The 16,662-nt window shown below is 37.5% G+C and overlaps 1 protein-coding gene across 1 annotated transcript; it reads right to left on the reverse strand.

The window, feature by feature from the left end:
* Positions 1-54: 54 nt before the first annotated feature.
* On the reverse strand, positions 55-4,863 carry LOC131613690 (SNF2 domain-containing protein CLASSY 4-like). The gene is made up of 5 exons (XM_058885339.1): positions 4,302-4,863; positions 2,944-4,235; positions 2,639-2,794; positions 346-2,251; positions 55-226 (listed from the first exon to the last, which is right to left on the reverse strand). The coding sequence occupies exons 1-4, from the start codon at positions 4,861-4,863 to the stop codon at positions 368-370; spliced, it is 3,894 nt and encodes a 1,297-aa protein (XP_058741322.1). The 3' UTR covers positions 55-226; positions 346-367.
* Positions 4,864-16,662: the final 11,799 nt, after the last annotated feature.

Consider the following 16,662-nt stretch of genomic DNA (forward strand, 5'->3'; position numbering starts at 1 on the left):
TTACCCCAAAATGGAATTTCATTGAAGTTCTAACTCTACCAAAAGTCGACCACATATGTTAATGATGCCAAATTGCCAATGCATCATAGTAGTACTAATTCACTAGCTGTCACCATTAGTAGAGTAGTTCTGATACTATTTATTAAGTACAGCCATTTTAAAATTCAAAAAAGATGTTACACCAGAAGCATTAACTTGTTTTGCATAGTCAGTAATGTTGAAGAATCTGCAAAACCAAATAAAGTTACATTACAAGAAGCATGAACTGAATAAAACAAAACAGTGACAAATAACTCTAATCAAAATGGTATAATAAATAAGATCAACAACCAGAAATTATTTTACCTTGAACATTCATTCATCATAATCAATAATAATAACTCTCCACCAAATCTCTTTCCTTCGGCTGTACCACACACTCGACAAACATGTCTTTAAGTTTTTCGTGCTGAAGCATTAGATCAAGAATACCATCTTCAATGTTCCCTGCACGGTTTTTGCCCTTGTTATTATCCGAAAATACTAGTTCAGACAACCGGTCTTTTTCGGCCTGTTTGAAATATTTGAGGCACTCGGTAGTCTCGTGTGTGAGCAGATGGTACGTGTACACAACTCTCTTTTGTCCAATCCTATATGCTCGACTGATAGCTTGTCGCTCGACAGAAGGATTCCATACAACATCAAGTAGCACAACCCTCGACGCTCCAACTAAGCTAATTCCCTCGGAACAAGCTTTCGTACATGCAAGTAGAATCTTAGCTTTGCTGTTTGCATCATTGAAGTTATGGATTAAAGACTGTTTTTCCTTTAGATCAACCTTGCCATCCATGTAGAGCATTTCCTTCCCCTCAGTCCAATTAAAGGATGAGTTGAATTGCTCAACAATTAAGCGTAAAGGAGCGGTGAATTGGCTGAACACAAGGACTTTTTCATTAACAGCAACACAAAGATTAACAAACTCCACCAAAAATTTTGTTTTGACACCAACATGTGGACTCAATCGAAGCTTTTCTAGCTGTTCCCTGTCGACAACAGATTCTTCTTTTTTCAAAAGTTTGCATTCGAGGAATAGAGACGGATGGACTGATGCCATTATCAGCTTACGCTCAAAGTTAAATATGTCCTGAGAACTTTGAATGCTCTCAAGAATTTGCTTCTGAAAACTGTCCGGCCTCAAACTAAGCACGCAATCTCTTAACCCGGGAAGCTTCTTTTGAAGAATCGCGCCTTTGTAAACATGAACAAAGGGATCCATTAGCAACTTCAAATGCTTGATCTTATCATCGGAGGGATGTCCTGTTGTACTGTTTCCAGTAACTGGTTCCCAACTCCATTTTTTTCCTGCTTTCTTACGTTTCTGGCAAAACTTTTTCAGCTTGAGCGGTATCGTTTTAGGAAAAGAAGGCTTCACTATGCTGAAAGTGTTGTACAATTCCAAGAAATTATTCTGGAAAGGAGTTCCAGAAAGCATAATTCTCTTCTTTGTTTGAATTTTTGACAACACCTTCCAAACACGACTTCTTGCATTTCTTGGCGTATGTCCTTCATCTAGAACCAACAAACCTGGAGCTTCAAGTAAAGCCTTTCTCATATAACTGTTTTCTTTTCTCTTCTGTAAAGCACCTTCTCCGCCTGCTAGCTCCTTGAACAAACTGTAACTGATTCCCAGAATGCTCGTTTCTTTGAACCACGAAATCAGTTTAGCCATTCGTGTCTCGTCGGTACTATGCCGCTGTGAATTAGACCAATTAGTTGCATTAACAACATCATCAAGCTCTTTAACAGATAACTCAGGATTGTTCAAATTATGAAATGGAACTCCTATGTCCCATTTTTTGAATTCGTCTTCCCAAGTAAGCAACAAACCAGCAGGAGCAACAATGACCGGCAAGCATTTCGGAAAAACTTTTAAATAAGCCTTGAGAAACATGATTGTCAGCTTTGTCTTTCCAGTTCCGGGAGCATGTGAAATAATGCAACCACCCTCCCTTTGAAGATTGGCATTCTTTAACCCTTGAATCTCGATGTTTCCTACTAACTTATTCCAAATGAACTCAAAACCTTCTTGTTGGTGAGAATATAAGGTCTGTTTTACATCAGGAATTAGGTCCCAAACTGTTCTTTCATCATAAGAGAAATTAGTCTCGGAGTCATGTTCAGAAACATTGAAGTGCGAGTCATGAAAGTGTGAGACATTTGCATCACCAAACGAAGCCCTTTGTCCCGACCCTTCATAGGGAAATTTATCAACCTGTATCACATACAATAACAATTATGCAAAAACTCAGGGCCACTTCTCAAAGTCAAATCAGAGCAAATATATACAGCACAGAACAAACCATAGATGCAAACATCAGTGGCTACTAAATGGAAAATAAATGACAGAATAATACCATAAATATATTTAAACCACATGGATATCACAGCAATTTATCCCTATTTTGCTCTTCAATTTTTAAGTATATTGAGTAATACAAAATAATGCAAATCAGTTTGTCAATCACCGATCGCAAATAGTTGCAATTAGACTACAATTAGTTATATAACAACAATGGTATGTCCAAACTTTGCTAACCAAGAGCCAGATAAAAAATTAAGCAAGATAGTATTTATATAAATCACATCAGACCATGCTTACCACTTGTGGTGAGACATCTTTAATATCAGTGACAACCCAACCACACCGCCTGCAATATACACCAATCTCTTCGTCGAGATAGATGTCGTGTTCACACTCAGAGAATGGACTTCCGATTTTTTTCTGAGTAGCTTCATTGGTCCCCAAATTCCCGATCTGCGGATAGTAACACATATAGTTAGTTACTTCTATTGATTTCTCCTTACAAATTTAAGCATATAACCAATTTACATTAAAAATTAAAATCAGCTTAAAGCACTAATCCTTTAGTTCAAAATTTAAATGTGGTTAAAGAGAAGAATTACCATGGATTCAGCTTCAAGTTCTCTAAGGGTTGTATCTATTTGATCCCATAGTACTTCCTCCTCCTTCTCGTTCTTGGTCTTTTGCACTTTCTCCACCATTTTAAGGCTCCATATCAACGGAGCTGTCACGTTAGAAACAGGTGGTGGGCGTGTATAATGCCGAATAACATCTTTCATCTCCAACACAGGTGAATCATTCTGAATTTTATTATTCTTGTTTCCCCAATAGTATTCAGCAAGGAGTTCGACTAAGCGCAACTCCTTTGGCATAAAAACTGTGCTTTTTCCCCTTTGGTTCAAACGCAACTCCATGGATTCCTTCTTCTCGCCACTACTGGTGCTAGCTCTACCTTTATAATCTCTTCCCTTCATCTCTGTCATTTTCTGTTTCTCTGAACTCTTCATCTCCTTCTGTTTTGTGTGAATAGAAGAATCAATTCCATCATCAATACCTAAACCTCTAGCAGGTTGTATTTTTTCTTCATCAAAATCACTAATAATCACACTTTCTTTAGGTGTAACTTTGGCTTTGGATTTGGTTTTGGATTTGCCAACATAAACATTATCACCATGAGAGACATTAGAGATTCTTACATTGCCATCATTTGCATGCTCCAATTCATCATTATTTACAGAAGATGGAGTATGTTGACCCTTGGCCTCTCTCACCATCTCCGCCAGCACATTATCGTATTCTTGCCAATCCTTCTTCAAATCCACCTCTTTGTACTCCTCCTCCTCCTCGTCTTCCTCATCCTCCGAACCCATTTGCACGCCTTTTGATGTCAGTGTCTCTGATGCTTGATGCAATTTAGAAGAAGAAGGAGCCTCCATTGGAACAAAAGAACCCTTTTTGTTTAAGGCATTAGAGGATCTTGCATTACCATCATCTGGATGCTCCAATTTATTATTGTTTACAGAAGATGGACTATTATCAATCTTTACCTCCTCAATATTACTATTTTGACCCTTGGCCTCTCTCACCATCTCTTCCAGCACATTGTCATATTCTTGCCAAACCATTTCCAAATCCACATCTTTCTCCACCTCTTCCTCCACCACCACCTCCTCCTCCTCCACCTCTTTCTCCACCCCCACCTCCTCCTCCTCCTCCACCTCTTTCTCCACCTTTTCCTCCACCACCACCTCCTCTTTCTTCCAACCCTTTTTCTTCGCTTCTTTCTCCTCACTGTTATCACCATCATCATCGGAAACTTCATCTACCTCATCAACTTGAAATTCTTCATCACTAGTCTCTATTTCCTCACTTTCTTCACTTTCATCGCATTCATCTTCATCATCATCATCGTCGTTGTTGTTGTTGTCATCATAATCATCATCGTCTTCAGATCCATCACCAAGGTCATCATCTGAATCTATAATCGGGTTTTCAGACATCGAACCACACTTTTCATCATGAAAGCTTTCATCTTTTACAACTAACTCACCAATTCCACCATTATCCTCGCTCTCTACTTCATTTTCAACATCCACACAAGCCTCAAAACTGTTTATTTCACCATCTTCCAACCCTCCTTCACCAACAATATCTCCACTTTGTTCCTCATTTTTAACATCTATGTCGTCAACCTCAAACTTGTTCTTGTTAAGATATTCCAACCAATCCTCATCTCCTACCTCATCAGCATCACCATTATCAACATTATCTACTTGTTCAACACAACCCTCAGAAAATTTCAACCCCTCTTTATCTCCTTCCTCGTCAATGTCAATGCAAATAACATTAACTTGTTCATGCAACACAAAAGACTCTTCATTTGGCTTCCTCTTTTTAGAGCTCAAACCTATGTCACTTCTTCTACGCTTGGTTTTCAACGAACAAGAACATGAACCATGAAATGGAATACTACCGAAGAGCGGAACATTTTTACTTCGAGTTCGACTGGAAACACCAGCCATTATGACAAACACAATGTAAGAAAGAACAAAAACAAAAGAAAAAAAGAAAGAAAAAAAAACCTTAGCTTTGTATGGTTTTAAGTTGTAATGAATGTGTCTGTTTGTTTTGCTTGTAATAGTGGAGAAGAGTGAGAAAAAGAGCAAAAAGTGGAATAAGAAATGTGATGTGATGAGATTACTATGAAAAGATCTATATGGAAGAAAGAAAAGAAGTTGGTAAGAGGACTAAAAAGAACATACAGACAGAGAGAGTATGGCGCCAAAGTAATCGACCAAACCAATCACCCAACACCAAACGTAGTACATCTTTTATTGTTTTTTCCTATGTTGAATTTATAATTAATGAATAAATTGATTTTGTATTCTTCTTTATTTTTTCAGTGTAAATTTAAGAGAACATTCGGTTAAATTCTGATTTTGTTTAAAGGTGAATTTTTATTATCCAACTAACATGTCAAAAGCTTAATGGTCCAAATGTATTTTACTCTTTTGTTATTAATTTTAAAACTTAATTATTTTCATGTAATTGCAATTGAATCCCATTTTCATTAATGATATTAGTTGCCAAAAAAAAAAAAAATTATGTTCCCAAGAAATTTATTTGTTTCCAGAAATTATTTCTTTATACTTGAATAATTATATTATATTTTGAATCATTTAAATGAAGTTAAAAATTAAGATGTAGTATTGTTTTAACATTACAAAATTAATGTAACATCAAATATATATATATATATATATATATATATATATATATATATATATATATATATATATATATATATATATATATATATTACGTAATTTTAAAATTGAGAATATATTTTTCTTCACGTTTTTAAATATCTTACACTAATCCTTTATAATCCTTAAAATGAAGATGTTTAATTTAAATAAAATATATTATACTGTATTTTTTAATATTTTGTGTTTCAAAAATTCAATTTTTTATTTGAAGATGTTTAAACTTTAATAAAAGTGTGTAATATTTTTCAATAAATATTACATTACATATTGGATTACAAAAGTTAGATTTATTTATATAAAGATGTTTAAATTTTAATGAAGGTTTTTAAGCTTTAAAAAATTGTACTATTTTTATTCCTCATTCTTAAAAAAACATTCTTAAATAAAATCTCTTGTATTTAAAAAAAAAGACATTTTTTTGAGTAGATCACCAAAATAAATTTTTTGAAATATTAAATAGATTAATAATTTATATAATCATACAAGTTTATCATTAAGACAACAAATCTTATTATTCAAGCTTAATTAAGGAGAGATTTACAGGTAGAGTTGTGAAAATAGATCAGTTCATATTGGTTTGGACTTTAAATTAGAGCTTATATTTTTATGGGCTTTTTAAAGAGAAATTCTCTATGCACCCATATACATACTCATGACGGCTATCCGGGAGGGTCTTCAGACACGTCTGTCTTGATATACTATCATGACCATGCCGCTCGACATATTTGGGACGGCTAGGTTGTTTTTTATTTCACTTTCTAATATAGCCGTTTTAATTACAAATAGTTGAAATGAATTCAAACGATTTAACTAACATTGTTGTTTTTTTGTTGTGACAAGAACGAGCGCCCATAAAATCCGTGAACCATTCGCAGAGAATATTTGATCTGTTTAAACTGCGGGCTCAATGGTTTAATGATGTTGTAGATGGATCCAGACTTGGCGGGTTATGCATGGCCAGATATAGTACCATAAACCACAACATGCAGGGGGCATTTGCTGAAACATGGCACAAGGAGACGTCGTCTTTCCACTTTCATGTTAGGGAGTTGACGATCACTCTCCACGATGTGGCCTGTCTACTTCACCTGCCGATCAGAGGGAGGTTATTGAACCATTCCCGGATACAGCGGGTTGAGGCCATCGAGTGGACGGTGGATTATCTGGTTATCAACCCATATATGGTCGATTATGAGTGCAGAGCGAAGAATGGGGCGCATATCTGGCTCTCCAGCCTGAAACAACTTTAAGAGAACCATTTGGTGGCGGCAACGGAGTTTGAAGAGGAGGTGATGGTGTTTTTGTTGAGTACCACCGAGCTTGCGCCTTGTGGTGTTGGTTCATGTTCTTGGTTGGCACATCCCTCTTTGTGGACAAAAGTGCAACCTACGCAGACATGACATACCTCCGGTACTTTATTAATTTCACTACAGTTCACGAGTGGAATTGGGGGGCCGCCAATCTGGTATACCTATATCAGAAGTTGAATGAAGCATGCAATTGGATGACTAGACAGTTGAATGGCTCTTGCACACTCCTCACGGTACATTTATTTTTAACTATATCACATTTAATATGTTATTTGTTAACGTGTACTATAATATTATCGTATTTGTGTTTCATAGCTGGATCATCTCTTACTTCCACCGCATCCACGGCTACGATCCTGATCCCTTGTACACTGATGCCATGCCCAGGACTGTATGATATGTCAGCAGATACAGTTGATTGGGCAGGAGACGTTGGACAGAGGATCATGCAGCGGGACGGTCCAGAGGCGGTTTCCATCATGGAGAGATTTGTCAGTGAGGCGTCTAGTGCAGCGGTGTATAAGAGGCACAGGAGGGCGCAAGGAGTTAGGATTAGGCATACTTAGTAGTAGTTTCCTATTTATGTTTTATTTATGACTTTTTTTGGTGTTGTAATATTTTGACATTTTACACTTATGCGAACAACTATTTCTATATTATGATATCGATATTTTATTCTAGTCTACGTATTTTTTATTTCCCTTACATTTTATCGGATAATAGGAGGTATTAATTTTAGTTGCTACGATGTTCCGATTGTAATAATGTAATGTTGTTGTTTCTAAAAAATGAAGGACTCGGAGCATATTTCGGATATGCATATCTGAAATTGGTTTATGGTATTTTCGGATATGCATATCCGAAATATTAAAAAAAAAGTTCAAATAAGGGTGATTTCAAATATGCATATCCGAAATAATTTAAAATGAGATAAGGGTGCCTTCGGATATGCATATCCAAAGGGTATTTTGGGGTTTTCAAGGGTGTTTTCCACCCTATATGGGTGTACAAAGAAATTATCCTTTTTTAAACCTGGCTCTAAAAAATTTGTTATCCATTAGGGATACTGTGTCTTCAAGTTTTACCATTTTGACTTGCATGATATTTCTCAAAATTGCCCAACTTGTGCATCTCATAACTTGAATAATTTTTATCATATGAGGGTGATCTTGGACTTTTTAGAAACCTCAAGATGTCTCCTACAACTTCCTTGTTGGTCATCCTTTCATTTGAAGTCTTTATCCATTTGTAAACATCTTTGACAAAATGTGTGTTTTTGTTGACTTTCAAAATAACATGTATTGTACGGGCTCATATCTCTTAAATGAAGCATTTTTTGGAAAAACCTATAAGAGAAAAAGTTGTAGAGAATCAAATTTCCTTCAAAATAAGATTTGGTTGAGGAATTTTTGATGAAGTATGTGAATTTTTGATGAAGGATATTTGGGTGAATCTTCATGGAGTCTACTTGATGGGCTTCTTGCCACCCTTGATAGGCAGCTTCAATTCAACCAGGTCCCTTCTTAAACCAGGCATTTCGTCATAATCCCAGGCGAAACAGTCTTTGTTTTCTTTCAGGAATCCAATCAACTTAGCCTTTATGCCTAGGCTGAGCTTTACGCTAATGTATGTGATTCTTTTTGTGCTCCCATCTCCAAGATCTACTTCTTCGAAGGGGTCCTACGCCAACATCTTTGTGCTTGTGGTGCTTGGGTCTCTTTCGAATCCCAGAGGCTCCTCATCATAAATAGCATCAAGCCTCTGGTCCATCTCTTACCTGTCCATCACGGGGCTCAGGCTTGTAGTGTACCCCAGCTCCCTTTGTGTTCAAGTCATTTTCTATGGCTTCGACAGCCATGTTTTTGAATTTGGCTTCCAAAGCCGCCTTTATTTTGTTCTCGGCCAAATAAGCCGAAAGCTTTTTGAAGAAAAGGGCTTCAGACATGGTCAAAGTCTTCGTCAGACCAGCCTATTGGCCGTACTCCTGGAAGTCCTTCGACGTCATCATGTTTACCCATGATTTCCCTATTCCATTGAAACCCATTTGGGTGCAAAGTGAGAAAATAAAGGGCATTCTTATTGGGTGAACACGCGTCTTCAGCTGGATTACAAGGCCCGATGTTGGCATAGTTTCTGTCAAAGTTTCTCTTATACATATGATTAATGTCGGCCATGTAGTAACTATGATCAACTTCAATGTTTTTGACAATCTCATCTTTTTTCCAGATCGACACTCGTTGGTGCATTGAAGAAGGAACTGCCCCAATCCCATGGATCCATTCTCGTCCCAAGAGCATGTTATAGTTTACCTTTGCTTGTAAAACCATGAACATTGTTGGTCTTGTGATCGAACCAACTGTCAAGTCTACCTGTATTACCCCTAAGGTGTGTCCAATCTTGCCCTCATAATTTCAGAGCACCATATTGTGTGGTTTGACATCAGTGTCAAACATCCCTATCCTTTTCAACATGAATTGAGGCATCAAGTTGACTGCAGCGCCTCCATCCACTAGAACTTTGTTTATCCCTACCTACTTCACTCTTGCTCTAATATATAATGGCTTTAGATGATTTTTCATCCCTTGATCTGGTCTCTCGAAGAGAGAATTTTGCTCTTCGACGGCCCCATTTTTTATCACGTAGTAACATACAGGCTTGTGTTTCATCATTCCGACTTCATCTGCTTCTTCAGGCTCCTCCACTTCAATCTCTTGGTAGTACTCATGAGGGAGCACTGAAACTACATTGCAGTTAATGTTCAAAGACGAACCTCCATCTGAGTCGAAGTCATCAATCAGCATATCTTCATCATCGATAGGATTTTCTGGAATCTTTTCGCTAACAGCCTCCTTCTTAGGAGAGAACAACTTCCTACTAATTGGTGGCTTGTCTGAGGTCATAGTATTTGATGCAGGTTGGTTGCTACTTGACTCACCCATTTCCTTTGCAGCCAATTCTCTTTCTGCCTTTCTCAACCTCTGGTGTTTGCGCCATTGCGATCTGTATATTGGATTTTTTCCCTTGTAGTTCTCCAACCTGTACATCTCTCTCTTCGACACCTGGAACAATTGCCTGTACGCCATTGATGTCCTTCCTCCCTGATCGAAACTCCTCCATTTGCCTTTCCCCCTATCAGCGCTAGAGTGTATCCATCTGTCATTCGGGACGTCTGCAGGTAGTTTGAAGGTCACCCTTTGATTAATTTTTGGGTGAGGACTGTCTGGCCTTCTTGGGACTCCCCTTTTGTCGAAGGTAAAAATGGATGGATTGCCACTCCTATGACTTCATCCTTGCACAAATGGGACTCTTTCAAACATTTCAGACATTTTTTGATCGTATACAGCGTTGCATCTAGGACACATCAAACATTCTGACTTTGTCTTGTGGCAACGTACTAGGAAACTCAACAAGCTTTCCCCTGGTTTTGGGAAGACATTCAACATTTGGTTTTCTTGCCTCCAACTGCCCCCTGTTCGAGCCTGTTGGGTCCTTTTGTATGCTTTAGCAATTCTTCGATCCACCATAATACTGCATCTGGGACATAGTAGCATCCCAACATTCTTCCTGTGACATCGAAATAGATAGTCATGTAAACTTTCATCAGCCTTTGGATAAACAGCCTGCATATGCTCCTTTTCCAATTCGAGACATCTTTCGACCTCTTCCATTTCTGCACAAGGCTGGTTTAAGTCTACCATAATGACTCTCAAGCTAGGACCTTCAGTAATCCTCACCTTTTCAAACTTGACTCTAAGATCTTCAGTGGCCTTAGTTATTTTAGAAACAGGGCATTCAGTAGCCCCAAATTTGACAGTACCTATAAATAAACCTTCGACATGACTGTCCAAGGAAACCATGTTAGTGAGGCCTTCAACAACCTCTTTTTCGACCATGACAAACCCTTCAACTTCTTTGGCATCTTCCTTTTGGTCCATGTAGAACACAACAATGTCCACCATATTGATATCAACAGGCTCGACATAGTTGGTCTCTACAACACTGAGAGGATCAGTGTCGACCTTCATCTGGCCCTTGGCCCTTTCGCCAAACTTCAGCCTTCCCTCCTTGATAGCATTCTGAATAACATCCCTGAAAAGAAAACATTGTGAGGTCTTGTGGCCTAGAAAGTTATGATATTTACAAAAACCTCTTTTCTGCCGTTATTCTAACGGAGAAATTTTAGTATTAGGAGGCACTATCATTTGGCCATCTTTTACTAACAAATCGATGATCTCATCACATTTGCTCACATCAAATATGTAAGTTTTCTTAGGAAACATATCGTTCTTTTCAGTTTCGACAGGGTTCTTTCCATTCAAAGGAGTAAGCATTTTGCAAGAGTATGGTGGTGCTTCTTTTAATTCGGCCAAATCTACGTCAAGATCTTCGAATACATAAGGATCACTAAAGATCTTTGACTCTTCTTCTTTGGCTTCGACATAGTTCACCCTTTCTTGTAATTCTTACTTGCCCTGGCCTTCCCAGCCTTCAGACATTCGGCATGTCAAACCCTATCTGCCAATTGGGCCATATCTCTTAAATAATGAGTATCTAATTTCTTTCTAATAAAGCAGTCTAGCCCTCCTGCAGCCATTTCGACTAACTCATGTTCAAGTACTACTGTAAAACACCTGGATTTCAATAGACGGAACCTATTCAAGTAATCATCTATTGGTTCAGTAAATTTCCTCTTAATGTTGGCTAATTATTTGAGACTTACTTTAGATTGCCCCATGTAGAATTTCTCATGGAATAATCTTTCCAAACGAGACCAAGCATCGATGGTTCCTGGTGGGAGTATAGTGAACCATGTGAATGCATTTTTGGTCAGGGAATTGGAAAAATATTTTATTCTCATGTTTTCACTATTTGCTAGATCTCCTGCTTCTGTCACATACCTGGCTATGTGTTCGACAGTAGACTCACCAGTGTCTCCTGAGAACTTTGTGAATTTAGGGACCTTGCAGCCCCTTGGTAATTCAGTTTGCAGAATATATTCTGTCAAAGGGGAAGTATAGTTTGGCCTTCTCAGGCCTGTGTTTATACCATTATGTGCCTTGATCCTTTCGATCATGATAGTCAAATTATTTTCTCCCATCATATTATCCTGCCTAATCCTATTGACTACTTCGTGTGCATTTTGATATCTATTAATTAACCACCATCACCCTTCTGGGTTGTTCTTCATGAATATCATGTCGAACCTCTTGTTGTTCCATGCTTGCCCCCATGTTTCTTTCGACAGCATCCTGCCTGGGTAGTTGACCCTGGTTAATGGTTAGTTCTTCCTCCTGGATTACTTCCTAATTTTGCCTACGTCGAACATGCGCTTCAGGGGCACCAAAAAAATCTGCTATTCGTGCCATGTGCATTGACATTCGCTGGTACGTTTGAGTGTTTTCTTGATTCGTTCTATTGACATTTTGGATTATGAGGGAGAAAATGGTACTCATTTCTCGGGCAAGGACTCCTACCATATCATGGTTACTAGAGTCCGTTTGTTGCTTAAATGCTACCTGATTTTTTATCGTCAATGTAGGCAAAAAACCTTGATTCTGGGTATTTCAACCTACATTATTCATGCCAAAACCAGATGTTTGGATAGGCGAAAAAGTTGTAACTACAGGTTGTGTATATGTGGATGTGTTGTTATGCAATCCTGCCATGAAAGTGCTTGGCATTCCATATTGGGGTTGTTCTCTCCAAGGTTTGAATGTTTCACACCCTGGAGGCCTACGGGTCAAAGGCTAGGCCTGAGTTCCTACATATGTCAAGACAGGTTCAAATTAAATATTCAACGAGATACTCACTGCGCTCGAAGAATGAGGTAGGTTTGTCGAATTATTTATGGCCATGGAACCTGTGGATGTGGGTATGGCCTGTGAACTAGGGATCGTAGCAGATGTATCATTCGAACTTGCAACGACTGTGCCTGCCCCTGGGGAGGGTTTTGTTCCCCACCATGGCTAGATATATTAACCATCTTCCTTGTGTATTTTCTTTTAGGTATTGGTTGGTTACTATTGGTTATTTTACCACTACTAAGGTTCATATAACAACCAACAAGAAACAGATACTCACACAAGAAAAGGAAAGTTTAAACTTCGACACCGTTCCCCTGGGTGTGCCAATTTGTTTACAGTGATTTCTGGTAAACCAACCGCTAGTCTTCCAAATTTAATTATTTTGGTAACTTACAGGATCGACTAGATTAATCCTAGGACATGTGTCTAAGTTTTGGTTAATAAACTTGCAATAGAATCCATGTTCTAATAATGTTCTATTTTAACTTAGGTGTTGAGAATTCTTTAATATTACAACTACGGAGAATGTAAAATGGTTTTGATTAAAAGGCTGGAATAAAGGTACTTTTGTAAAAACTAAAGGAAGGTGCAGAACAAATAAATGATTCTAAACTAGAGATTTTAATGAAAAGTAAAGGATTTTGAAAAGTAATATAAAGAACTTTGCATTGATAAAGTAAGTAAATCTGAAAAGATAATAATGGTGTTTCTTATACGTACATTCTCTGCAAACTCGTTTCTCTACGCTGATACTTTAAGTATATTGAGTGATTTTGTACAAAGTGAACACCCCCAATCCTAACATTAAGATTCCTATTTATACTAATTCGACCCGAACGGTCCTTTTCCAGAAACATGCCACGTTCCACATTTGCATGATCTTTTTGAATAATAGACTTCCACGCATCTTCGATGAAGGGCTTGATCTATTTTGAATTCAAATTCTCTCTTCCTGTGAGTGCCAAGTCTTCGACGCGTTACATCCAAATAACTTTAAATTATAAATCAACGAATACAACTATTCAATCCTAATAACTTGGGCTTTTGCCCCATCTTATCCAATCGAAGCCCAAAGCACAAATGAATATTTTTTTTACTCTTCGACCCATACACTATTGAAATTATCAGCTAACAGTATTACAATGTTAAATATTGCAATGTTAACCTTCCATTGGAATTATGAATTGACAAAAAATGATGATATTGCAATGTTAAATAGTAGTTATATTACATTTTCAAAATTCAAAACAAATCAAAAGAACAGTCACCGGCTAAATCTATTGGTGGTTTCAATTTTGAATTTTCTACATTCGTTTCCTTTTCGACGTTGTTTAATTTTTCGAATTCGTGCATCCTCTCAACAAGATTATCAGTATGCACCACCCTGACGTCATCTTCCTCTCAGAAGTCACGCTTTACTTTCTTACTTTTTAGAAAATTTTATTTAATTTTTCCCATAGTATGAATAATTACCTCTGGTGAAGGCAAGTCAGGAGGTTTGATCCTGATGTGGAACAATTTTTTTAACATAAATGTTGTGACTTCTAATGCAAATTTCATTGATATGTATTTTTCTCTTGTGGGATCGCAATAAGTGTGTAAATTTACTGGTATATATGGTCATTTTAATAATTATTCAAAAAAAATCAATTTACATGCTTGTCATACCCCAAATTTGTCCTACCCTTTAATTTCTAACTGGTTTTAGCTTCGCGTTTCATCTGCATACCTCCATTAGGGCCTTAACATGACTTTGCATACATTCATTAAATAAAGCATCTAAAAGCATGGGATCAAGAACCACTAAGGTCAGGTTCTCAATGTGATTTGAGGTTAAAGATGTTTAAGGTTCGTAGAGTTGGAAAGAAAATGCGCGAGGAATTCTTTGGGACATTTTGAATTCAAATGTGGCATACATATATTCAAGGTCCAAGCTACACTCTCCATCTGATACAAGAAGGATCCAAATGAAATGCAAGAAGGATTCTAATTACAAGTCGTAAATTCAGCTCAATAAGGGACAAGAGAAAATGCAAGTTCAAAGGAGTGAGTGATATATGCCACCATTGTACAAGTATTGTCTAATTGAATGGTATAAAAATAAGCTACCACGAGAAAGTTCTATACATCATCAAATTCATCCAATGTTTATACAATACCATTACATTCCATTACAAATCCATTTACAAAGAGAGTACACAGAAATTACACAAAATATGCATCCATCACATTCCATCAAGGTCCAACATACATCAAACCACAAAACTTTAACATTCAAATCAAAAGTCAACACTCCACTATTCTAAGGTGCAAAGGTCAAATTACATTTCCAAAGTCCAATTCCCATTACAAAATCCAAGTACAATACATCATCACAAGAATTTACATTTTGACCTATGGTTGACTTTAGTCAACTGTTGACTTTCTGGTCAAACAGTTAACCAAAGTCAGCACCTATCCTTTAACCATTTGGCCTCTGATCAAGACTTTTCTTGACGTCCCAAGCCCACTTCCGAGTCAATCTTCAAGCACTCTCTTCATATTGTACCCTTGGCCTTCATGATCCACTTCTGCCTTGTCCCCACCATATGTGCATACGGTTCTTTTTTCTAAGCAAACCTGCATAATACAAAACCACATCATGTCATGGTCCCACAAATCCAATTCAATTCACAATGAATTCAAGAAAGTCATTCAAAAAACAGACTCAAAACATATGTTGTCCAAAACCAAAAATCCCTACAGCCTCTATAAATTCACAAACCATTACAAACTCCCTAAAAAAATTGTGCATGCATCAGCCAATTCATATCAGTCCTAACTCTTCTTACCAAGCTCATACCATCTAGCCAAGCAATCCAAAACCGCAGACCTGCAAACATCCACAAAACCAGATGCCAATTTCAAACCTGCATAACACCAATCCATGTTAGTCCATCATTTACCAAATTCCAACTCCATTCATTCATAAGTTACTGCATCCAGAGTATACAATTCATTCTAGGTCCACTATTAGCATTTCAATACCCTAAGCTAGTCACAAATGAATCAAATTTTTCTACAAAAACTAGCTCAACTGCCATTCAGCCATATACATTTTATTCAAACAGCATACCAAACAGTCGCATAAAAACTCATACATACACATTTATCAAACAAAGAAAAAGCTTCACATCACTAACCAATCCCAACAACCCTTAACCACAAAAACAGAAATAACAGTTTCTCTAACTAACCTATAACAGAAAACACAGCTATAACTAACTTCTAACCAATTCCTATAACTAACTTTCAATCATGAACTACTAACTATAACAACCTAACAGAATCATAACTAATTGCCGATCCCTCAAAAACCAACTCAATCCTCACCTTTAATCTCCTAACTGTCTCACTGATCCAATGGCTCACAATCTTCCATCCTCAACCGAATTCACTCTTCCAAACTCTATATAACAGAACCTCATCACTCTCATTGCACTCTTCACACCATTTTCAATCTTAACGCTCATTCACCACCACCACAACCACCTCTTTCATCCTTCTCTCTGAACCCTCTCTTCTCCCTCAATTCTCCCTATATCCATCTCCCTCGCTCTGCACTTCCCTCACTCACCCTCACCACTATACGCTCAAAACCAAAGCTCCATTGAAGCTCCTCATTGAACTTCAATGGAGCAGAGCTAAACCGCATCACTGGTTATCTTACCTTCACCTCAATTTCTCTTAATTCATTCTCACGGACTTAGTTTCTCAATCACTACGGCACACGCAATACGCAACGCAAGAAACATAAAGAAATTCAAAAAGGGAAAGAGTAGAAGAAGAAGAAGCGAAGAAAGAGCAGGAGCGAAGAAAGAGCAGAAGAAGAAGAAGAAGGAGTCGCGAAGAGAATTGAAGAGCAAAGGAAGATTGGAATTGTACCTTATGTTCTCCCC

Source organism: Vicia villosa, linkage group LG6 (assembly GCF_029867415.1).
Source record: "Vicia villosa cultivar HV-30 ecotype Madison, WI linkage group LG6, Vvil1.0, whole genome shotgun sequence".
Lineage (NCBI taxonomy): Eukaryota > Viridiplantae > Streptophyta > Magnoliopsida > Fabales > Fabaceae > Vicia > Vicia villosa.

Excerpts from the sequence above, each read along its gene's own strand:
- LOC131613690 (XM_058885339.1), bottom strand. The coding sequence starts at position 4,863 with ATGGCTGGTGTTTCCAGTCGAACTCGAAGTAAAAATGTTCCGCTCTTC. Across the intron at positions 2,795-2,943 it reads AACTTGAAGCTGAATCCATG|ATCGGGAATTTGGGGACCAA; the intron begins GTAATTCTTCTC and ends TACTATCCGCAG. Across the intron at positions 2,252-2,638 it reads AAGATGTCTCACCACAAGTG|GTTGATAAATTTCCCTATGA; the intron begins GTAAGCATGGTC and ends TATGTGATACAG.